Source organism: Mauremys mutica, chromosome 7 (assembly GCF_020497125.1).
Source record: "Mauremys mutica isolate MM-2020 ecotype Southern chromosome 7, ASM2049712v1, whole genome shotgun sequence".
Lineage (NCBI taxonomy): Eukaryota > Metazoa > Chordata > Testudines > Geoemydidae > Mauremys > Mauremys mutica.
The window spans coordinates 50,562,309-50,586,561 of NC_059078.1; the positions used below are offsets into that span (position 1 = coordinate 50,562,309).

Here is a 24,253-nt window from a genome sequence, read left to right on the forward strand (position 1 = left end):
ATAACCACTGCGCTGGAGGGGGGCACAACTGACCCTGGAAATGTTACCCACACCTATCACAACAGGCGATGGACCCCGTCCATGGCACCCAATGCCCCACCAGCAGCCAAATGAGGCTGAAAGCAGCTAATCCCCATGCTGCCAAATGAGCTCTCAGCGAAAAATGACAAAACCGCTCTCTGAGCTGCGGGCGAACACTTCTCCCAAAGCCATCGCTCCAGCCCTGGCCTCTCAGCCCTGCACCTTCAGGAAACCAGCCCAGTCCCTTCCAAAGAGGGGCTCCTGTTCCTCCCTTGGTGAGACACTGAAATTCTGGACTCAGTGGCACTGATGCACCATGTGCTACCAGGAGGGGTCGTCTTCGCTTTTTATCACAGACCAGGCCTCAGTGGCAACACTGGTTCTCTGCCTCACTATGACGTACCCCCTATCCCTCTTGTGTGCTGTGACTGTCCACTTCCTTGCAACATGTGTTAACTCCTTATGCTTCCCAATTGGTCCCACCTGGCATTTAGCTGCGGTGCTCCGAGGCCCTGTCCCGGACCAGAGGCAGAGCTCTGTGTGGCTCAGAACTTGGCCCAGTGAAAGCTATCACCTCCCCCACCTTGTCTCTCTCACTGGGAAGTAAACAGATTCCCACTTAGTGTTGCGGCTGGTTTCCACTAAGAAGACAATTGATTCTCACCAGCACTTATCTCTGTGGCTTAGCTATTGCTGGGTCCAGCTCCCTGCTGGCCACCGTGCCTCCCACGAGGCCATGCAGCGCGGATGGGCAGAATTCCTCTGGAGCCACTTGCAATGCAGCCACTGTGAGCTTGGCCGCTGGCCGGCTGGGGAGCAAGTGCAGTACAGGCAAGAGGGAGGTTCAGAAAGGAGAGAGATTCCTGGATCCTAAGGCCAGATGGAGCCATGCTGATGGCTAGTCTGCATAATCCAGGCCAAAGAATTCACCCGGATTCCAGCTGCAGGAGCCATGGAGCCCCATGCCCTCATTGGAACACGGGCACTGCCAGGCTGGAGCAGAACCGAGCTCCCTCCAGCCCAGCCCCTGACTCTGGCTGCAGAAGTACCAGATGCTGCCAAAGAAGGTGTCAGAAGTAGCAGATGTGGGATAACCTGCCCCCCATGAGGTCTTTAGCAGCGAGTGATCAGCTTTAGTCCCGCAGCTGGAGGTTCAACACCCCTGCCAGAACTGGTCAGCAGTAACTATTCTAACTGGGGACAGTCATGTGATCCATATTGGAGTTGGTCCTGCTTTGAGCAGGGGGTTGGACTAGACGACCTCCTGAGGTCTCTTCCAACCCTAATATTCTATGATTCTATATCAATGGCCAGGCCCCCTTTCAAGCATGGCCTCAACCACTTCATGTGGCAAGGAGTTCCAAGGGCTAACGGCATGCTGTGTAAAAACAAGTGTTTCCTTTTATCCGACAGGAGCGCTGGGGGCTGCTGCTAAGATCAGTCAACAGGTGAGATGCACAGATCTCAGGCTGGGATTCCCCAGGGGCCTAAGGGAACAAAAGTCAGTGGAAGTCACCTCCTAATTCCCCATAACTGCTGGGAAAACCCCAGTTTAAAGGAGCGAGGAGAGGGCACAGAGCGGCCTGCAAATGCCCCTGGGGCCCTAAGCCAGCCTCCTGCGTATGGTGGTGGGAGAGAAGAGACAGTGGCAGGCTGGGAAATGGAGTCTGGGTGACAAGCTAATTAAAACATCCGCTCTGGTTTTGCCCGATGCAGAGGAGGCTGGGAAATCAGCCTTGCCTGTGGGGGTCCCCATCAGAGCCTAGCCTTCCCGTTAGCACAGCATGAGGCACAGACCCTCCCTGTGGCCCGGCCCTTTTCCTCCTGAACAGCAAAATTCTGGAACGGGGCTGTTTTCCATCGCTGCTCATTCCCCCGACCAGGGCTACATCCACACATGCAGGCCATCTATGCTGCAGCCGGAGCTTTGCTTGGAGCCAGCGCTTTAGCAGCGGCACAGACAGCATGGGCCAGCCACCCGGCACAGCCCCGTCGGAGAGCCTAGGCAGGACTTTGGGCAGCTAGCCCACGCCACCGCCTGTGCTGCCTCAAAGCAGGCCCAAGCTGAGACGGAGGCCCCCCTCAAGGGCAGCCCAGCGCTGATGGGAAGGCTTGGGAGGTTAAGGATCCCAATGGGTGCTATGGGGCTGGTTCTGATCTCACGTACACTGGGAGTAACTAACTGTTCTGAAGCAAAGGGGTGAAGCCAGCCTAAAGAGCACACTCCAGCCCAGGCACTACAGTGGCCCAGCAAAAACCATTGTCAAGCTGGAGATCAGGTTGAAAGTCCCCATCAGAGGTGAAATCCTGGCAAGAACATTGCAAAGGAGAAGATCCTAGCAGTGCAAAGTCAGGCAGCTCAGAGCCAAGTTCAATTCAGGTCATGTCACCTGTTCTCCTATGTCCCACATCTCTAAAGGGGCTCGCATGGATCACCCCAAGTTTGCTGTGAACAAAGCCCACTGGCTACAAGCCAAAAATGCCCAGCTGAGAATTTCCTTGGGGAATTTAGGAGCAAAACTGAGCAGTCGTGGAAAGCAAAACTCCACCTTGACTCTAGAGCGTGGCTCGGTACGTCTCAGTGTAGGGGTGACAGCCGCCCCTTGCCCGACACTGGGGCCTGACTGACACCCTCCCGAGTTAGAGCAGGACTTGCTGCAGCTAGAGCGAGAGCTCCCCAGCTGGGCCCCACCAGACTCACACAGCGCTTGAGACAGGCTCGCCAGTGGAGGATGCGCACATGTCCAATGAGAGAGCTCAGTGGGGAGCCAAGGCAGCTAGAGCCAAGGCAGCAGTTTCCATCACTGGGGTTTCAGCCAAACCCTCGCTTGGGTCCAGACCCTCGGCTACCCCTCGCCTGTTGTGGCACAGCAGGGCTGGTGCCTCCCTCTGGGCATCTGGCACTGCGCCAGCCATTCGGTGCACGGGCAGCTCGAGAGCTGTTGCTTCGGCAGACTCGCAACCCCCGTCACCGGTCCCTTTGTGCAGGACCGTCCCTAGCAATTCTGGGGCCCTACGCAGCCCCACCGTTGGGGGGGGGGGGGAGACAGGCCTCTGGGGTGGGGAGAGCTGGCTTGGGGGGTAAGGGGGAACAGCCCTCCAGTACTCACTGGCAATGTGGGCTGGGGCCAGGTTGCTGCACTTCCTGCCGCCGGTGAGTGCAGGCCCAGCCCTGCTGCAGTCCTCAAGGGAGTGGGGGCAGGGCTGGGGCAGAGCAGGGCGGGGGTTTTGGGGAAGGGGTGGAGCGGGGGTGAGGCTGGGGCAGAGCAGGGGTGGGAAGAGGCAGGGCAGGGGCATTGGGGAAGGGGCGGAGCGGGGGCGGGGCAAGGGCAGAGCAGGGGCAGGGGCAAGGGTGGAGCAGGGGCAGGGGCCCTGGGGAAGAGCCAGAGCAGGGGCTAGAGCAGCACGTAGCTGCTCAGGGCACCAGGGAATTTGGTGCCCCAAATTTCCTGGTGCCCTAGGCAGCTGCGTACTTTGCATATGGGTAGGGACGGCCCTGCCTTTGTGCATGTCACAAGCCTGGGGAATCTCTCCTGTGAGTCTCCACTCACCAAAGGGGTGGGCTCAGACCCAGAGCTTCCTGGCTCTCCGTCTGCCTCCTGCAGAGGAGAGCATCCATCCATCCAGACCCAAGAGCATGCTGATCCACATACTCTCTCCAGGCAGTCCCACCTCCTGCATGCACATAACACCATCAGAGAGCTGCTCTGGATCAACACCGGAGTAAAGGAGATTATGCCTCCATGAGCCTGAACCTTGCATACACCTGCATGGGTCCCTGGATTTCAAGAGCTTTCACTCCTGGTTTACACCAGGGGCACACGTGAGACGGGATCTTGGCCCTGTAATGCCAGGTAATACGAAAGGCAAAAGGAGGCTGCTCCAGATTAACTGGCTGGACTAAGGGTATGTCTACACTACAGGATTATTCCGATTTTCCATAAACCGGTTTTATAAAACAGATTGTATAAAGTCGAGTGCACGCGGCCACACTAAGCACATTAATTCGGCGGTGTGCGTCCATGTACCGAGGCTAGCGTCGATTTCCGGAGCGTTGCACTGTGGGTAGCTATCCCGTAGCTATCCCATAGTTCCCACAGTCTCCCACCCATTTGAATTCTGGGTTGAGATCCCAATGCAAAAACAGTGTCGCGGGTGATTCTAGGTAAATGTCGTCACTCAATCCTTCCTCTGTGAAAGCAACGGCAGACAATCATTTTGCACCTTTTTTCCCTGGATTGGGAGCTCAGCCAAGAATGCAAATGCTTTTCGGAGACTGCGGGGACTGTGGGATAGCTGGAGTCCTCAGTACCCCCTCCCTCCCTCCCTCCATGAGCGTCCATTTGATTCTTTGGCTTTCCGTTACACTTGTCACACAGCACTGTGCTGTAGCCTCTGTCTATCATAGCCTGGAGATTTTTTCAAATGCTTTGTCATTTCGTCTTCTGTAACGGAGCTCTGATAGAACAGATTTGTCTCCCCATACAGCGATCAGATCCAGTATCTCCCGTACGGTCCATGCTGGAGCTCTTTTTGGATTTGGGACTGCATCGCCACCCGTGCTGATCAGAGCTCCACGCTGGGCAAACAGGAAATGAAATTCAAAGGTTCGCGGGGCTTTTCCTGTCTACCTGGCAAGTGCAACCAAGTTCAGATTGCCTTCCAGAGCGGTCACAATGGTGCACTGTGGGATACCACCCGGAGGCCAATACCGTCGATTTGCGGCCACACTAACCCTAATCCGACATGGCAAAACCGATTTCAGCGCTACTCCTCTCGTCAGGGAGGAATACAGAAATCGGTTTAAAGAGCCCTTTATAGCGATATAAAGGGTCTTGTTGTGTGGACAGGTGCAGGGTTAAATTTGGTTTAAACGTGTAGTGTAGACCAGGCCTAAGAGGACATAGATGATAATTGTCCGGTCACAGGAGATTCTCCAAACAAACTGAATGGAAATGTAAACCTCGAGGAACAAAGAATGCAGGCTGTACCTACAGGCTGGGGGCTCTGCCCTGGGATGCAGCAACTCTGAAAGATGTTTGAAGGTTGTGGTGGATAATCAGCTGAACGTGAGCTCCCAGTGTGGTGCTGTGGTCAAAAAAGCTAATGTGATCCTGGAGTGTATAAACAAGGGAATCTCTAGTAGGACAGAGAGGTGATTTTACCTCTGTATTTGGCACTGTTGCAACTGCTGCTGGAATCCAGCGTCCAGTTCTGGTGCCCACAGTTCAAGAAGGATGTTGATAAATAGGAGTGTATCCAGAGAAGAGACGCGAGGATGATGAAAGGATTAGAAAACCTGCCTGACAGTCAGGGCCGGCTCCAGGCACCAGCCGACCAAGCACGTGCTTGGGACGGCACCTTGGGGCAGGGCGGCACTCAGGATTTTTTTTTTGGTTCATCAGGGCAGCGCTGGAGGGGTTTTTTTTTGTTTCGGCGGTGCAGCGCTCGAGGGCGGGGCTTCGGGAAGCGCGGCGCTCAGAGGGGCGGAGCTTCGGGCAGCATGGCACTCAGGGGGCGGAGGCATGGTGCAGTGCTGGGGGGGATGGGGCTGGCGCAGCACTTGGAGGGGGGGCGGGGGCTTGGGGCAGCGCGGCGCTCGGAGGGAGGGGCGGGGGCTTGGCGCGACGCTTGGAGGGGGGACGGGGGCGCGGCGTAGCGCTCTGAGTGGGGGCGGGGCTTTGGGCGGCGCAGCGCTGGTGGGGGGTTCAGCGGTGCGGTGCTCTAGGGGGGGTACGGCGGCGCGGCGCTCTTCTTTTTTGTTTGGGGTGGCAAAAAAGTTAGAGCCAGCCCTGCTGACAGTGAGAGACTGCAGGAGCTCAATCTATTTAGCGTAACAAAGAGAAGGTTAAGGGTGACCTGATCATAGTCTATAAGTATCTATGTGGAGAATAAATATTTAGCAATGGGCTGTTAAGGCTAGCAGAGGGAGGTCTAACACGACCCAATGTTGGCAAGTTGAAGCTCAACAAATTCACACTGGAAATCGGGGTAAAATTTCCACAGTGAGAGTAATTAACCATTGGAACCATTTACCCATGGATGGGGCAGATTCTCCATCCCTGCCCATTTTTAAAGCAAGACTGGATGGCTTTCAAAAAGATCCCTGCCCTGGGATAGACAGGGGGTCAGATTCCAGACGTGGAATCTAGGGATGAAAATCAGGTGCCAGCTGCCCTGGGCTGCCTGGCACGGCCCTGGGCCTCCATCAGCCTCCTTCCACAGGCAGACCCCAGCAGGGTACCCGGCTGCCACTGTGACCTGCAGCTGGGCGGGGAGCCAGGCCTGGGGACATTAAACATGGAATCAGACTGCAGGCCCCATGGGAGAGACCCAGCGGGTGACCATCCTCACCTCACCTCCTGACCTCCCCTTATCTGCCCTGGGGGCAAAATGCTTTTCTCGGAGCCACCGGGTGCTGCCGCGGCCCCTGCTCCACCCTGCCCCAGGCAAGCCTCTTCCTGCAGGTCACTGGGGGGTGACCAAGCCTCCCAAACCTGATCCACTAGCCCCCTGCCATCGCAGCATAGCTCCCACCCACCCTCCACTGCTCTCCCAGCTGGACACCCTCTGGCCTTGTGCTCTGCCCTGCCAGACAGGGCAGCACAAGGGATGGACCTGGCTGGCTGGGCACAGAGTTAGTGGCCAGATCCAGGACCCCCGTGGGGCTTGGCCAGTCCAGCTGTCTGGGGCTCCTGGCATTCCTAGCACCTGCAGTCCTGCTAAACACCCTGCCACACCTGGACACCCCTTCGACCTTCGGTTCCCACCTGCAGCCACCCCCCAATTGCAGACCTGCATCCCCCACCCCCAGCTCTGGGCATCTTCCTGAACTTTTAAGACTCCCCCACTATCCCAGCCCTGGGCTCCCCACATACAGAGCTCTGCCGGTGCCCCTCACTGCTAACCTGCAGCCCCCCACTATCCCAGTCCTGGGCTCCTGCCACAGCTCTGCCGGTGCCCCTCACTCCTGACTTGCAGTGCTGCCCCAATTCCAATAATTTTCTCTTGAACAAAACCCAACAACTTGTGCGATATTGGACGACAGCTTTCATGGCATGCCCAGCTCCTCCTAATGGGCCCATGGCTGAAACCGCCAAACTCATTCCATTGATGACATAAAAGCAGGGCTGGATCCCTGTCCTGCAAAGCCGGCACGCCATTAGCCCTGACAGCTCGCAGAGGCGCAGTCCTGGCTCCTATTTCAGTGCCTGCTGGGCCTGCACCATCTGTACCGATGCCCCCGCCAGGGCTTATCTTTGCTCGCTTGCTTTCCTTTCCTGCCTGTGGAGGTAGGGCCTGTTCCTGCCGGCTAATCCGCGGTGGGATTTGGGCCAAGGGGGAGGAGAGAGCCGGCCCAGTGAATCCCTCACCTTTCCCCCAGCCTTGGAGTTGTTTTCATGCACAGAGCTGGCTACGAGGGCCTGCGTTGCTTAGTAGGTCTCCCTGCAGCCGCCTTCCCTGACTCGCCCCGCTGCCTCGGTGCAGAGAGACACACAGAGAAATTATCGACTCGTAAAAGCCGATTAAAGCCAGCTCAGTTTACAACTCCAGCATCCCAGCTGGCTCTTAAGGAAGGCGAGAGGTTAATTCTCATTGACTGGAGACACTGAAAGAGCGCAGCAGCAGGGCAAAGAGACCCCCTCATGGACAGGGGGCTGGGGTGGTGACCTGTTCATTTGGAGTAAGGCAAAAAGTTGCTCCAATAATTACTCCAGTTCAACGACATGTAAACTGCACCCTCCTTGCCCAGCACATCCGTGCCCATCTGCACCTAGGGTGGGTGGCTTTTGGAGTGGGGGGAAGGGATAAAAGGAAGCAGCAATTCCCTCAGTGCCCCTTGTTAACAGCTCTCCGATGGCTGCAGAGGCAGGCACACAGCTGTCAATCAGTGCAGCCACACAGATCCCCAGTGGGTACCACCCGAAGGCGGCAGCAGAGGCAGGTAGAGGAGTGAAAATTGGAAACATCACCCTGAGTCCCAAACTGGGATTTCCAGAGGAAAGTGAAAGTCAATAGGACCCGTGCTCCTAAATCCCTCAGGCAACAGGATTTGGGCTCCTAAGTCACAAATGCTTTTGGGAATCCCACCTGACAACTGCCCGATCCAGTTGTCATGGACAGTGGCGAGGGCAGCGCGAGTTAAAGGAGTTAAACCAGAGACGTACAAGCAACGCCCAGCTCCCGTGGAAGTGACTGCGTGTGGACAATCCCGCCGCACACCATGCTTAACAATGCTTGTCCGGACCGTGTTAGAGCTGCCGCCCCCGGCATGCCCTGGCATGGGCATTGCATCAACGCACATGCTGTTGGAAACGTGTTTTGCGGTTACATTCTGGCAGCCCCGTGCAACGAACGCCTGATCTAGTCTCCAAAGAGATCAGGTGGCTGCAATTCCCTCCACCCCCCATTTCTCAATCCTGCAACACTGCTCAACATCCTTTGCTCAGCACATACACCTGGGTGTTATGATAACCAGCTTCCCAATAGGGGGCACTGTTGGGTGATTACGTAGGGCTTGTCGGGAGCAGACACTGTAGGTGGAGCAAGGACTAAAGCCTGAATTTTGCTCTAGCTTGCCTCTCTCTCCATACTGGAGTCCAGAACAGCTGGGAACACCGCACATCGCGATGCAGCCCTGTTGCAGTGTATCACAGAACCACGGGCCTGCAAAAACCTTAGTAGCCAAGTCCACTTCCCAGCCTGTGCACAAAACACGCCCCCGAGGCAGGTCTCCAAAGTCCCTAGGGCTGGAACATCCCCAGCCCAGCACCCTGAGCGTCATCCTAGTTATACCCACAAGTACTGTGTGAAATAATTCCTCCCCCTCAGTTTATGCCCTGCAGAGAGTAGTGGCCTGTCGCAAAGAGTCTGTGGAGCTGAACTTTTCATTTTGCCAGCTAGATCTGTCCCAGGACTCGGCTCCTTTCTCAGCTCCCCGAGCAGCCCCACCACCATGCTTCCCTTGAAATCAGCTTCTGTTTGCAGCCCGTGCGCCTAACCCTGCCGGGCGCCTTTGTGTGGTTTCATTCTCCTCGCTTCCTCCCAGCTCGCCTTGATCGGCGTGTGGGTCACTCCCAGTCCATTAGCAAAGATGTTATTCGAGGCCGGGCTGAGCCCATCACCATGGCCACCCATCTCTCAGACAACACGGGGCTGGTCTGGGATGGTGGTTGACCCGCTTTCCAGCCCATCTGACAGCGCGCCACCCTGAGACCATCTGAATTAATGTTTCAGTTCAAGTTTTCCTGAGAAATAAAGGGCCGGGCTCCGCACTCGGGCACTCCAGCGTATGCCAGCAGGAACACCGCTGGAGTGAGTAGGGCCACACGGGATCAGGTACATACAGCGTGAAATGAAATTCACCGAGGGCCGGCACACACCCTGTCAGCCACCAAAATCAGCAAAACAGGGACACAGGTGCCACCCAGGCCTGGCGAGGGGCGGATCTCACCCTGTCTGCACCGTGCTAGCACAACAGCAGTATCACAAACGGGGGCATGCAGTGTCCTGCTTCCTCAGCCAAGGGCCCAGGGCAGGAAACAAAGCTCTGGGCCCTAACAGCACAGAGTGGGGGCAATGAGGAGCCACAGCTGTACAGATCACAGGTATTTGCACAGATTTGCACACCCGCCCAGTGGTACCGAGTGGCGAAGGGCCCAGCTGAGCCAGCAGGCATCATTACGGCATCTCATTTGCAATGGGGCTGCGGGCTGGCCTCCACCAGCAACTGAACGCTGAGTTATCCCTCGAGTGTTCCCATGAACTCCACCCCGTCCACACACACAAACCCCATGCGGGCGGAGTGGCAGCAATCCCAGGATTGTGCTGGCATGGCTGGGGTACAGCAACTGCCCCTCCTGCTCCCTCTAGTGTGGATGCAGGCTACTGCCATGGCACAACTGCTGAGGGCTGCAAACCCTCAAAGCCTTCCCACAATCCTCTAGGACTCCCGCCCCGGCCATCCACCTGCTCCTTGTCCACATAGCACCTGCCTGCTCTGCTCAGGCCCAGCTGAGTCCCACATGGCTTCCAGCACCAGCAGCAGGACGGGAGGGGCCCAAAGGGCAAACCCCTCCAGGGGAGAGACTCTCCCTGGGCTGCATCCTATTGTCTATGGTAGCACCTAGCAGCACCAACCCATGTCGGGGCCCCATTGTGCCAGGCCCTGTTTAACATAGCGAGAGACACTCTGTCCTGAAGAGCTCATGGTCTCAAGAGCTGAGGAGCAAGAGGGTAAACTGAGGCACAGAGCAGGCAGTGACTCAGCAAAGGTTGCAGAGGTGGGAACAGAAGCCAGGTCTCAATGAGTCCTAGTGCAGTGCCTTGCCCGCTAGGCAACTTTGCCACCTGCGGAGTCTCCCCAGCTGGCAAGTGGCAGAGACACCCAGGACACAGGTGCCCATGCAGTGTTCATCCAGTGACTGGTCAGAGGCACCCATGATGACCACAACTTGCTTGTACAAACCCTGGACCTTCTGAAACTTGCCACCCCCTCACACCCCTCTTCTTTCCAGCTCAACCCCCACCCCAGCAGCAGGCGACCTGGTGTGGGGTCCAGCACCCCTGGGGCAAGCGCAAGAGGCCATGTACATCTGGACAGGGTCCAGGTATCTGAGCAAGCGCAGAGCCAGTGAGCAGATCCCCCAAACAGACGGGGTGGGGGAGGGGGGGAGTGCCCCAGCCTATACAGGCACCAACACCAGCCGGTGGCTTAATTTGCAACAGCGAGCCCTGCTCTGGGGCTCTGCACCTGTCCCCTCCTTTGCCAGCTCCAATCCTTCACACGTGCTTTCTGCATTCGCCCCGGCTGGGGTTTACAGAAAAACCTGCCCCGCCGGCTCCCCCAAGGCCCGGGCCATTCTGTGTTGCACAGGGACACCTGGGGGGAGGAGGGGAAGAGCAAATGGGGCAATCCGCCCCGGGCCATGGGCCCCACGAGCCCTGGACTGGCGGTGGTCCAGGTCTTTGGCGGCATTTCGGCGGCAGGGGGCCTTTCAGTCGTTCCGGGTCTTCGGCAGCATTTCGGCGGTGGCGGCGGCCTCTAGTGCTGCCAAAGACACGGCGTGACTGAAGGACCCCCTGCCGCCAAAGGCCCGGACCCCCGCTGGGTGAGTACAAGTGCCACAGCTCCCCCGTTTTGCCCCAGGCCCCCTGAATCCTCTGGGCGGCCCTGGTGTTGCAGGGACGAGAAGGAAGGACAGGGGAGCAGAAGCACTCACTGTGCACCCTGTGTTGAAACAGCAGCTGCCATGTCCTGCTAGTTCACCCTTCAATCACATCAACTGCAAACTGGGCCTGTGCCCCCTTCCCTAGGACAATCTCAGCTGAGGCCCCACAGATGCCACTAGCCACGTGCTCCAAACTCTAGCCATCTGGCACGGGGGAGTCCAACAGCCCTGTGCCACCACATGGGCAGAGGGGAGACTAGCCAGAAGAATCACGTCACCCCTCCCGCCTTCCGAGGGAGCCTGTTCGCGGGGCATCGCCAGGTCCTAGGTGCCAGGACCAGCCGGGGATCGCCACATTGCCACCCACTGTCTGGTCCGCCAGCCACAGCGCTCAACTTGAGGAATGGTGGGGAAGTTCCCTGTGCTGCAATGCAATTCCCCCGCCCAGCTGGAGATGCCTTGTGGCACCACCCAGAGGACCAAGCGGATCTCATGGGCACCAGAGGAACTGACCAGAATCCATTCCAGCAAGGTACCATGATACTGGCCAGGATTTTCCTGTGCCCCGAGGGTACATGTTGGGTCAGGAAGGGGGTGGATACACAGGCGATTGATGGATGTGCTAATGGTCCCGAGAGGGGGGAGGGATAGCTCAGTGGTTTGAGCATCGGCCTGCTAAACCCAGGGTTGTGAGTTCAATCCTTGAGGGGGCCATTTAGGCATCTGGGGCATAAATCTGTCCAGAGATTGGTCCTGCTTTGAGCGGGGGGTTGGACTAGATGACCTCCTGAGGTCCCTTCCAACCCTGATCTTCTATGATTCTAATGGTCCCGAGGTTAAATAATGGAAGGACAAGACCTGGATTGCTGAGCCCCTGGAACAGACTCTGGTGCAGCCCCTGGGAGAGGAAGAACCAGACCTGGATTCCCATGCCCCTGGAATGGATTCTGGACACAGCTGCTGCAGTGACCCCAAAGCACAAGACACGGGACCCCCAGCTTCAGGTTCAAGAAGGAAGGAGACAGCGTCTTACCTTTGAAGGAGAGCTGCACCCTCGGTGTGGCAAAGACGTAGTCCTTGGTGTGGGCCACCCGCCAGCCCAGCGTCAGCAGGGTGACCCAGAGGACGACGCCAAGGAGGGGCATGGTGGGGTGGGTCTAAGTCCAGGTACAGTCCTTGGGAAGCCTAGCAGGCAGGAGAAAGCAGTGTTACTTGGGGGGCTGAGAACGGAGTAGCCCACCCACTGCGGGGATGTGGTTCTCACCCCATCCGCCTCTCCTATGGGGAGCACCATCCCCAGACTACTGCCAGGGCCACACTCAGCTCATACATACCTCCCAGGCTCCTTCCCACATAGTCCCCCCTGCATCAGAAGATGGATGAGAACTTGGGGGTACAGGGAATGAGCCAGTCTAGGAGTCCATAAACCCCAGAGGTCTGACGGTTGGCACAAGCCCCACTGACTGTTCCTCAGACCCTGCAGTGGGGAGATGGGGCCCCAAGTCTTAGGGCCACCGCTGGAGTAATTCCCCAGCCCTTGCCCAGTTCCCAGGGAACACTGATCTGGGCTGACCTGTTAGACAAAGGGGGCGCTATCTGGTGAATGAGGGGTTAACCTCAGCCCAGCTTCCCTTTCCCTAGCGGGGGGAGGGGGGAGCTAGAAGCTGGGGAGACAGATTCTGGGGAGGTGGGGCAGCCCCCCACGAGGGTTTGAGTAGACCAGGCCGGACACTCTGACATTCCTTTCCACATCTCTTGCCGTCTGGCCCATATAGAGGAGCCCGGGCAGTTGGCTCTTTTGCATCTTTCCCGTGATTTTGCCAGGTCCCCACTTATAAAAGTGACCCATCAAACCCAGCTCTGCTCCGACCAGCCCATCCCACCCCCACCAGCCACTCATTGAACGTGGGGCTAAGGGGAGGCAGGCGATGGGGCAGGCCCAAAGGCTCGCCCCATCACCAGGCGCTTTTCAGGAAGGGACTCTGCAGGACAGCGGACTCCGCCAAGCAAGCCAGCATCCCCTGGGGCAGCACCGCTGTAATTAACCAGCTCACAGGCTGGCCTCTTTTGCCAAAGCAAATGGGGTTTGACTGAGGGGCAGTAATCCGAGCGGCTGGTTCAGGAGTGAACAGCCCCCTCCTGGCCCGATCCCATGGCAGTCACCGAGGGACCTGGCCAGCCCACCAGCTGGCAGCTGCTGGCCCGGATCCTGATTGTTCCCTCCCCTTCACATCCCCCACCAAGCAAAGAACCGTGCAAACCAGGGAGCGGAGGGGAAATCTGGACTTCATTATTTACAGAACAAAAAGAGACAAAAGGCACTTTGGGGAAAAAAAAAAAAAAAGGTCCATATGTGCCAGGTTGGCTGGGTGCCGCGGGGATATGGCAACACCATGAAGGGGAGAGCCAGGGGCCCTGCAGGAACCACCAGGCTCCCATGGGATGTGGCTCCCAGGAGTCTTGGGGGAAACTGAAGCTGACCTATCTTAACGTGGCAGTGACGGGATTTTAAATCCAGACAGGACCCTAGTGACCGGCCAGGGCTCCTCCCCTGTTAGTCCTGTGCTGAGCCGAGCCAGCAAGCAAGACGCCTGATCTGGATTCCAGGTGACGGAGACTCCCCGCAAACCCCTCGGTCCACTGGCTAATTACCCTATCAGCAAAGCCACTTACTGCCTCTTGGAATCGGTCGAACGTCACCTACTAGTGCTGGGTCTTTGATATCTTTGCTCAAAGAGAGACACCTGCTACCAGAGATCTCCTCTCTGGCACTGCTCACAGCCTGTGCTCAGTCTTGCCCTTCTAGCTTGACCTGCACCAGACTCCCTATGAACGTGGGGCGTACCCCAATCCTCGTGCACGGCCTCTGAACATGGCAACCTGCTAGAAAGGAGGCGGCGCAGTCCAGTGAGCAGGGCACAGGCTGGGCAGTCAGAACTCTAGTCCTGGCTCTGCCATGCACCTTGTGTGCGTGTGTCATGCTTTGCCTCAGTTTTCCCTTCTGCGTAGTGGGGATAAAGGGACTGACCCTCTCTTTGCAAAGTGGTTTAAGATCACTATCTAGCTGGGCCCCCCAACACTGTAGTGACTGGACCGCTCACAATCTGTAGTGTATTTCTCCTCACACACCCCTAGGGGGCTGAGCTGTTATCCCCATTGGGCAGGTGGGGAACCAAGGCACAGAGAGACCAGGTGACTCACTCATGGTCACAGACAGAGTCTGTTGCAGTGCAGGGATTTGAACCCAGGTCTCCCAAGTCCTATGCTACTTCCCTACCCACTAGGCCTCACTGCTTTGGCAAGCAGCTGGAAGGAGGTGTGGGGGCTCTCTAATAGGGTCGCTGCCTCCAGAGCACCCCCTCATGGCGGTGGTGGTGGGGTGTTCCTGAAATATCCCTGCCTCCGTTTCCCCTCAGTGACTCAGGCCTTCAGCTAAGCCCACCTTTTCCAGGGTGTGAGTCTAAAACCAAACACAAAGTCTTGCCAGGCTCCCCTCCATCTCTCCCTTCAGCCCCCCAGGCTTCTTTGGGCTGCCTCCTGCCCCTTCCTCAGCAGCTGCCCCCAGGCCTTCCTCCCATTCTCCCCTCTTACTATCCATCTCCCCCAGTAGCCAGCTCAATCCCCCATCTAGTCCAGGGGGCCTGACTGGGTCACATGACCATCTTTATCTCCCTCTCGCCCATGGGGAGGCACAGTGGCACAGCTGGGCCGAGACCCACTGCCCCTTCAAGGACCAGCTGCATCCAATGTCTTGTGAATGGATCCCTGCTGAATGGAGCCAGTCGGTGAGAGGGGTGCTCGGCAAGGTGTCCTGGACAAGCAGGGTGGATCTGGTCTCATTTGGGATAAACAACAACAAAAAGGAACAGCCCGTTGGCACCGAATGAGTTGGGTTGGATCGGAGCTGCCCTGAGAGCAAGCGTGCTGGTCTGCCCCCAAATCCTCCAGCTGGAGCATCCACAGTGGGCAGGAGAGAACTAGCTTGGGGATAAGAGGAACTAACTGATCACTTGGCAGGCTCCTCACTGCAGTCTGGCCAAGACTCAGTGCTCAATCAGGTGTCGGGCCCCAATCAATCAGAAGATTGGCCTAAAAATCATGAGATTTAAGAATAAGAAACCGAAGTTCTTCCCCTTTGCCTTCTGATTTCTGAGCTGTTACGGTCATCCTCAGGTCACGTTATCCAACTTTTCTCCACAACCAGCAGGGCCTGAAACTTCCTTCTTCCCAATCTAAGAGGGAGGCTCTCAAATGCTCACATGAATCCAAGCACTGCAGCTTTACGGATCCCAAATTCTGGTACATTTGCTGTAAATGCACAGGAGGTGGCGACACTGCCGGTGTCTGGGGATATCTGCTTTGCCATGGGGGAGGGGAAGCGGGTTCGTTTCACAGCTCTGTGCTCTTCAGGCACCAGGTTTTTAATTCTTCCTGGCTCAGGGACAGATCCCGCCATCTCCCTCCCACCACAAATGGGCCACATGTCGCATGGGGAAATTGATGGTGGCAAAGCACCGTTGATGGAGGTAAAGGTGGAGAGATGGGGGTCTCAGACATTTACCCAAGGACCTTGTTTCCACTGGAGTATTTGTTGGTCAATCAGCCCAGCTGAGCCAGGTGGATGAGGCCAGCAAGTGTGCGTGGGGGAGGCGGAGTACCAAAAATCATTATATGTGCCTGCACGAAACCCTCTTGGGCCACAGGATCACATGAGCTGGTGCTCATCCCCCACTGGGCAGCCACAGGTCCCCGTCTCTGCCAGTCCAGAGGCTGGTACAGCCCTGCCCAGGAGCTCTGGCTCTGCAGCAGGTCCCACGTTGCACTCTGGAGAGCCCAGTTCAAGCCCCAGGATGTGGACATTGCACTATTCGTCTGAGGCCCTGATGTCTAGGACAGGTGCTGGGGGCAGCAGGGCAGGGAGATGACAGGTGAGCTGGCTGCGAGGGACGGAACATGCCCTAATAGTGCTCCTGGGGCAGCAGTGGCCAGACAGGCCTTCAGTGCTGCCCCCTGTGCCCAAGGAGCAAACTGCAGGGAGCTGACTGGAGGAGACTGTCTAATGGTGGAAAGTATCAGAGGGGTAGCCGTGTTAGTCTGGTTCTGTAGAAGCAGCAAAGAATCCTGTGGCACCTTATAGACTAACTGACGTTTTGCAGCATGAGCTTTCGTGGGTGAATACCCACTTCTTCGGATGCAAGTAGTGGAAATGTCCAGGGGCAGGTTTATATATGCAAGCAAGAAGCAAGCTAGAGATATCGAGGTTAGTTCAATCAGGGAGGATGAGGCCCTGTTCTAGCAGTTGAGTGAAAACCAAGAGAGGAGAAACTGGTTCTGTAGTTGGCAAGCCATTCACAGTCTTTGTTTAATCCTGAGCTGATGGTGTCAAATTTGCAGATGAACTGGAGCTCAGCAGTTTCTCTTTGAAGTCTGGTCCTGAAGTTTTTTTGCTGCAGGATGGCCACCACCTTAAGATCTGCTATTGTGTGGCCAGGGAGGTTGAAGTGTTCTCCTACAGGTTTTTGTATATTGCCATTCCTAATATCTGATTTGTGTCCATTTATCCTTTTCCTTAGAGACTGTCCAGTTTGGCCGATGTACATAGCAGAGGGGCATTGCTGGCATATGATGGCATATATAACATTGGTGGACGTGCAGGTGAATGAACCGGTGATGGTGTGGGATCATTGTCCAGGATGGGTTGTAGATCCCTGATGATGCGCTGGAGGGGTTTTAGCTGGGGACTAGGGTGCCAGTTCACCCTTCACCTCGTGCGGGTACTGTAGTTTTGAGAATGCTTGGTGGAGCTTGTCGCCGCTATGCCTATCTTCATGCCTCCAGCTTCCATCCCGGGCACACCACAAGATCCATTGTCTACAGCCAAGCACTGAGGTACAACCGCATCTGCTCTAACCCCACAGACAGAGACCAACACCTACAAAATCTCCACCAAGCATTCTCAAAACTACAGTACCCGCACGAGGAAATAAGGAAACAGATCAACAGAGCCAGACATGTACCCAGAAGCCTCCTACTGCAAGACAAACCCAAGAAAGAAACCAACAGGACTCCACTGGCCATCACATACAGTCCCCAGCTAAAACCCCAACAGCGCATCATCAGGGATCTACAACCCATCCTGGACAATGATCCCACACTTTCACAGGCCTTGGGTGGCAGGCCAGTCCTCGCCCACAGACAACCTGCCAACCTGAAGCATATTCTCACCAGTAACTGCACACCGCACCATAGTAACTCTAACTCAGGAACCAATCCATGCAACAAACCTCGATGCCAACTCTGCCCACATATCTACACCAGCGACACCATCACAGGACCTAACCAGATCAGCCACACCATCACCGGTTCATTCACCTGCACGTCCACCAATGTTATATATGCCATCATATGCCAGCAATGCCCCTCTGCTATGTACATCGGCCAAACTGGACAGTCTCTAAGGAAAAGGATAAATGGACACAAATCAGATATTAGGAATGGCAATATACAAAAACCTGTAGGAGAACACTTCAACCTCCCTGGCCACACAATAGCAGATCTTAAGGTGGCGGCCATCCTGCAGCAAAAAAACTTCAGGACCAGACTTCAAAGAGAAACTGCTGAGCTCCAGTTCATCTGCAAATTTGACACCATCAGCTCAGGATTAAACAAAGACTGTGAATGGCTTGCCAACTACAGAACCAGTTTCTCCTCTCTTGGTTTTCACTCAACTGCTAGAACAGGGCCTCATCCTCCCTGATTGAACTAACCTCGTTATCTCTAGCTTGCTTCTTGCTTGCATATATAAACCTGCCCCTGGACATTTCCGCTACTTGCATCCGAAGAAGTGGGTATTCACCCACGAAAGCTCATGCTGCAAAACGTCAGTCTATAAGGTGCCACAGGATTCTTTGCTGCTAATGGTGGAAACTAACTTTGGGGATTTGATAGGAAAATCCCTCAAATTAGTCAGACGAATGGCTGGAAGGATGTTAGGCTGAGCCCCTGGGAATACAGAGCTTCTTTCAACTGTGGGCAATGCCCCACCATCACAGGAATCACAGCTTCCCCCAGTCACTACTGTATTGCTATTGCCTTTGGAGTCCGTAAATATTTGTCTTATCGATCTATTTCCCCTCTCAGGCACACACAGCTCTCTCTCTCTCTGGAGTCTATTGAACTCTCGCTGATTTCCATGTCAGCGTCTCCCGGCTGAGATTCTGCACTTAGCACAATGCCATGTGTTTTGGAGCCGGGACGTCTAAAAACCAAATTACCCTGAGATATAAAAGCTACAGTCGGCTGCAGTTAAATAAACCCCCCTGCCGGCTTTGGGAAATAGTTCTGGCAGATCCTGCTATTGCATTTGGATGGAGCTGTGTGCGCGTCAGAGGGGGAGTGAGATGGCAAACAAAGGAAAAGGGGGAAGAGGAGAAAAGGAGGAGAAAGACGAGAAAGGAAAGAAGGGAGGAGGAGGAGGAAAGAAAGAGGGATCGGTAAAAGGAATGAGAAAGGAAAACCGGGTCTAAAGCTGGGAGGAAAACAAATGCGGAGAGAGCAGAGGGAATAGACCGATCTCCAAGTGCATCTTAGCGCTGCGATTCTTCTCTCCAATGTCGCTCACACTCAGATGTGGAAACTCAACTGCTCTGGACAGATTTTTTTCAACAAGAACCAGCCACCCTCTACTCCTGGTGCGGGCAGGCAAGGCCAAACTCTGAGGCTGGGCATTCTAGGTTATTTTTATTTCATTATAAACAGCACAGCTATTTTCCCTGTCCCCAAAATAAATCAAATAAAGATTAGCCGAAACGTTTGGGAGCCGAGGCAATTGGGCAGAAAGGGAAAGATCTCCTCAGCTCTGCTGCTGAAATGCCCATTCGGAGGGGGTGGGAGTGGCTGGCCTGTGCCGTGCCTGGCTCTCGGTGTGCGTGTGTCCAAGAAAGGGGCTCAGAGAGCAGGAAGTGTTCTGGGAGAAAAAGAAAGCCGCAGGCTCAGGAGTCAAAAGGGACTTCTTAAGAACTCCGTGACTAAGGCACGCACACGATGACATCAGCAAAACGCTGCAGCCCCTCAGACTGGACAGATAACTTCCCCCTACGTAACTCCTCCGCAGCTACATTTAACCCTCCGTTGCCCTCCTCACGCCCCGTCCTCTCCCAGGAGGGGTCTCTCTGGTCCTTAGGGTGGGGATATGGGATATTCTTCTCTTTTCAGCTGCCTGACCTGTGCTGGGAGTGGGCAGCCTTGGAGTCTGACAGTGCATCAGGGCTGGGAGAAGGTTGGGGGAAAACAGGACTTCCTCTTAGTACCCCCCCCCTCAGGAGAGCACCATTCTAGCCCCATGTGCATGGCGCTTGGACCAGTCAGGTAAAAGAAGGGCTGCAACTGTGTTAGATCATTTCCAAGGGCTGACAGCCTGGGGGCATTTAGGAGACCAGACCAGGTGGGCATCATAGGTTAGGTGGGTCAGTGGGGTCACCTGGGTAGCCTCAGACTAAGGCACCTGTCCTAGGTTTGATGCTGTGCCCTTATACCTGAGACATCTGCTGTCCCGGGACTCTTTGCTCCAGGTAGAGAGGAACTGGGCAGGCAAGCTGCATGCAGCCCCCTCTGCTGATGCCCCCCAGCATCCTAACAGCATGGGCTGGCAGCGGGGGGGGGGGGCGGGGCTGTATTTCTGAAGAGGAAGCACCCTGAGCCTGAACGATGAGGGGAGTGTTGGCGGCTCCCCACTAGCACTCTGATCTGTGCCCCGCTGACCCACCCTCTGCCACTCTCCACCACAGCCACGCTCCCAGGGAGTTCACAGCACTCCGTGCCCTGCAGGGTGGCACTGGCAGAAGCTGGGGCTGCCATGTGACTCCTGACTATTCCCCCAAGGGAAGATCGGCCTCCCTCCCAGCCTGGTGGGGAGGACAGAGACACACCCCCCCCATTGCAGAGGGAGAAGGCAGAGTGAAGGGGGCAGGGAAGCTGGTGTTGAAAACTGCCAGGATGAGCCAGGACCCAACGATGAGCAGACACGGCAATGAGCCAGGCAGGTCCCCAAGCCTGGACCCCAGAAGCATTCTGCCCATCTCCAGGGTTACCCCTGCCACGTTCCCAAACCAGCCATCTTGGGGCACCCAGCACACCCCAGGGTGCAGCACTGCTTTTTCCCCCAATACACCATCCCCTGTTCTGCCCACCCAGACATGAGCTGTCACCGCAGCCAACCCCTCGGCCCTCCAGCAGGACACAGCCGAGCTGCCCTCCCCACCCCTCAGCTCATTAACAGTCTCCCGGCACTCTGGGTCTGGGCACGCTGGCTCCTGTGGGATCAAATTGCTAAGGGCCTGCCCCATTAGCAGGTCCCTCTTTCCCCTCTGGGTCCCTTCTTTCCATCTTTCAGCCCTCTGGCTCTTCCCTCACTCCATGCTCCTTCCCGGGCAGATCCACCTCTCCCATGGATTTGGGAGCCTCCCTACCCCACATCCATTCTCTACGAGCCCCACAACTCAGGGACAACCAGGCCACAGGCCATCCAGAGATGGATGAGGAGAGAGGGCCCTGCATGGAAGAAGGCAAAACAGTTTTAACTGAGGCTGCTGCACAAAGAAAGGAAGGGGCAGGAATTGGGGGATGCTGAAATAAATGCCAACAGCTGTTAATAACCCAAACAAGAGTTGTCCCGCATCCCAGGGCCTGGCTCCACAGTGTCCACACAGCCACCCGATGCTCTGGCCCAAGGGCCCCAGCCCAACAACCCATGCCAGCTGTTGGCAGGAGCAGGGAAATCTCCGGCTGCACTGGGGCCTGAGAGATCTGAGCCACAGCAAAGGAGAACAAGGGGTTGGGGGTTTTGTCCTGTCTAACAAATTGATGCAATTAACCAGGGTGGCCGCAGCTCCCCGGGCACGGGAATGTCTCCCACTAATTATACAGCAGTTGTGTTTTCATTGGGCAAATGAAAGCCAAAGCGAAAACAAACAGGCCAATGTGGGAGTGAGGCTGGCAGCAGAACCTTGAAGAGCTCCTCTCCTCCCCGTCTGACAACCTAGACTGTAGGAAGATGATGGAGGTGGGGGACTGGCTAACCCTTCCCTACTGTCCCACCAGAGGCAGGGCAGAGAGGGGAACATACCGCTGTCCCTAGGCCCAGAACTTGGGAGAAGAATTCAAACAAGGGGAAGAGGAGGGAGCAGGGGAAGGAGAGAAGGGAGAATGGATGACAAATTCAGGGAACTCAAGAGCCAATAAAGCTGAAAGAGCAGCGAGATCGCTCAGACCCAGGGGTTTTGCCCACCTCTGCGTTGGATCACCCCAGACCCAAAGCAAAGGCCCTGAAGCAGCTGAGAGCAGAACCCTGGGGCAGGTCAAAGGGGCTGGGCAAACCGGCCTGGGCCTGAGAAGAGGACAGGGGAACAAACCCCCCAAAGGTGCAAGCCAGACTGGGGTTTGGAGGTAGCCCCTTCCTGGCACCAGCGGGAGACTTCGGAAAGGGAGACGGACTTTCCTGAGCTGCAGGGGCTGCGGGTGGCTTCCCAGAGCCCTGCCCCGTCAGGGCGCTGCGGGGAAACAGGCCAGCCCTGGCACGCCATCCGTTTCCTTTTCCCACGCGGAACTGTCGTCCCACCCGACTCCCTCCCCGGCCAAGGGCAGCTCCCGCTCGCCAGCTGCACGCCCGGAGGGCCAGAGCCGCTGAGCTGCCCCGGGGCGCCGGTGCACTCGGCAGGTCTATCTGCCCCCACGGCTTTTTCGACTGCTGGAGCTTCCCCGAGCCCTGCTAGCCCCTAGGAACTCAGGACCCCTTTCCCCTCCTCTGCCCCCGGGCGCGGGACAATACGATCCGACCCGAAGACTTGCGCTGCTCGGGGGAGTTCAAACCAGCCCGAAGTTTGTTGGGAGCAGCGCTCGCCTGGATCTCTGCCTTCCCGCCCCTCAGCCCCATCTCGGGACGGGAGGTCCCTGCCGGGGCGCGATCCCTGGCGAACCTCCGGAGGTGCAGCCCCATGGGCCTCCCCGGGCCCTCGCCTCGCAACAGGGGACGATGTTCCGCAAAGCCTTGGCGGAGTTGTGGAGCTCGCACCCTGCTTCGCGGCGGATACGTACCTCTTCGGACGGCTCCGGGGCCCGACGGGGCAGCGAGGACGCGCGGGGCTCCCAGCCGCGGCGAGCTGCGGGCGTGGAGCCGGCGCCGATCCAGGGGCAGCCCCAGCTCGGAGGGGAGCGGGACCCTAGCGCCAGCCCAAGCGCATCTCAGCAGGGTGCCCTGTGGCACAGTCCCCGCGCCATTCCCGTGGGCCCCCCGCTGCAGGGTGCCGGCGATCAGGGGCGCGCCGGCTCTGCCCCCAGGGCAATAGGCTCCCCGAGCCGAGCCGAGCTGCGCTGCCTTCCCCTGGCAGCTCCGTGCGCGGAGCGCTGGCTGCTGGCGAGGCGAGCAGAACTGCGCGCAGCGATGGCAGACTCCAACCCCGTGCGCTCCCCGGCCCGCCTGGCTCCACAACTCGCACTGAGTCCGCGGCCCCGCCGCAGTCCATTGGCTTCTGCTGCCTTCGATTTGCATAGCCCCGCCCTCCCCCGCCCGGGATGGGGGGCTGGATTGATTGGCTTCTCTCCCTCCCCCACCCCTTTCCACCTGTACCGCCCCTCCCCGCTGAAGCCGCTGGTGCCAGAGCCTCAGGAGGGCTTGGCAGAGGGAGCATTGCAGAGGAATGCTTGGAAGGGGATTGGTTTGGTCTCCTCCCCACCCCCGGATCAGTTTACATGCACCCCCCAGCCTGCCCAGCTCACCTCCAGCCTCACTCCTCCACCCCCCAGCCCGGTCCCGCTCCCCTGCTCCAGTCTTAGGGCCTGGCTTGGCTGGTGCAGACCTTAGAACAGCCCTTTCCAAACCTTTGGTATCTTTCCTCACTTCCCCCCCGATTCTTTGATGCCTGTTTTCTAGGGGGAGTGCCCAGAAAGGGTGGGGGGGAATGTCACCTAGCAAATCTAAATAAATAAAGCTAGTCCTTTGTCTGGCTTAGTTCTGCAGCCTATTGCACTGGAGCCTCCTGGCTCCCTGGGGTGGGTGGGGGAGAGAGAGAGGAGGAAGAGGAGTGTGAGTGACAGAGGGAGAGAGGGAGGGGAGGAAGGGGCCTTTGTGATATTGCAGAATCCAGCCAGCCAAATATCCTACAACAAAGAAAAACTCAGGCATAACTGACAGCAGCACCAAGCGAGTTCCTGTCATTATCTCAGCCCCCCACCCCCCTCCTTCCTTGCATCAGCTCCCCAAGACAAGATGGGTTAACCCTTTGGGGGAGGAGATTCGGAGCCATTGCCCACACCAGCCAGAAGGCAAGCTTCCCAGGAGATGCAGGGTGAACCCCGAGTGCGGAGCTGGGGAAGTTGTTTGGAGTGGCAAGGCTTCAAGGCATCAGTGGAATAGGTGCTAGAGATCTCCAGCAAATTTCCGGAGCCCTGCCCTGCCTCAAAATTCAGCAGGTGGTGCTCTTTCCTCTGAGCAAGCCCGATGCTGATCCACATTTCTTGGCAGACTCTGTGCTACTGGAAACCATGTCTTTCAGATGAAGTGTCAAACTATGGCTGTTGATCTCTTCCTCCCCAGAGGTGGCTGCATGTCAGTGGTGGGTGGGGTGATTTGTGTGGCCACCAGAGCATCTAAGGGGATTATTTGGGGCGAAAGGTGTTCTGCAAACACCCAGGATTGTTTTCTGCACAGTAAGACTGAGCAACCTGCAGTCAGGACAAGACACAGGAGATTCCTGTGATTAATGAGGAGAGCTGGGGGCTTGGGTTGTCACAGTCATTCCTCTCGGAGTTATCCCATATGATCCCAAAGCCAGGCTCAGGTCTGGGGCTAAGCAAGGATGGTGTATCTTTTCCCTGCTCCCTCCCGGCCTGTGCATCTGTGCTGCAAACATGTGGCTCATTCATGAGACGATCCAGGGAGCGAGGTACCACTGTCGTGAAGGAAATGTCCAAATCACTGGCAATGGCTGTCCTGGGGGGTAGGGCAACTCTGGGCCCTTATTTCCCCAGGAAAGAACTAAAGCAAATAAGCGAAGGTACATTTCCGA

At 56.8% G+C, this 24,253-nt stretch overlaps 1 protein-coding gene across 2 annotated transcripts in view; it reads right to left on the minus strand.

Annotated features, from left to right (window-relative positions):
• LOC123374974 (semaphorin-3F-like) overlaps positions 1–22,672 on the minus strand; it is a 110,802-nt gene extending 88,130 nt beyond the window's left edge. For both annotated transcript variants that reach the window (XM_045025435.1, XM_045025434.1), the window contains exons 1-2: positions 22,284–22,672; positions 12,226–12,377 (exon numbers count right to left, since the gene is read on the minus strand). In XM_045025435.1, coding sequence (XP_044881370.1) covers positions 12,226–12,337 — 112 coding nt within the window. In that variant the 5' untranslated portion in view covers positions 12,338–12,377; positions 22,284–22,672. The remainder of the gene's footprint in view (positions 1–12,225; positions 12,378–22,283) is intronic.
• Positions 22,673–24,253: the final 1,581 nt, after the last annotated feature.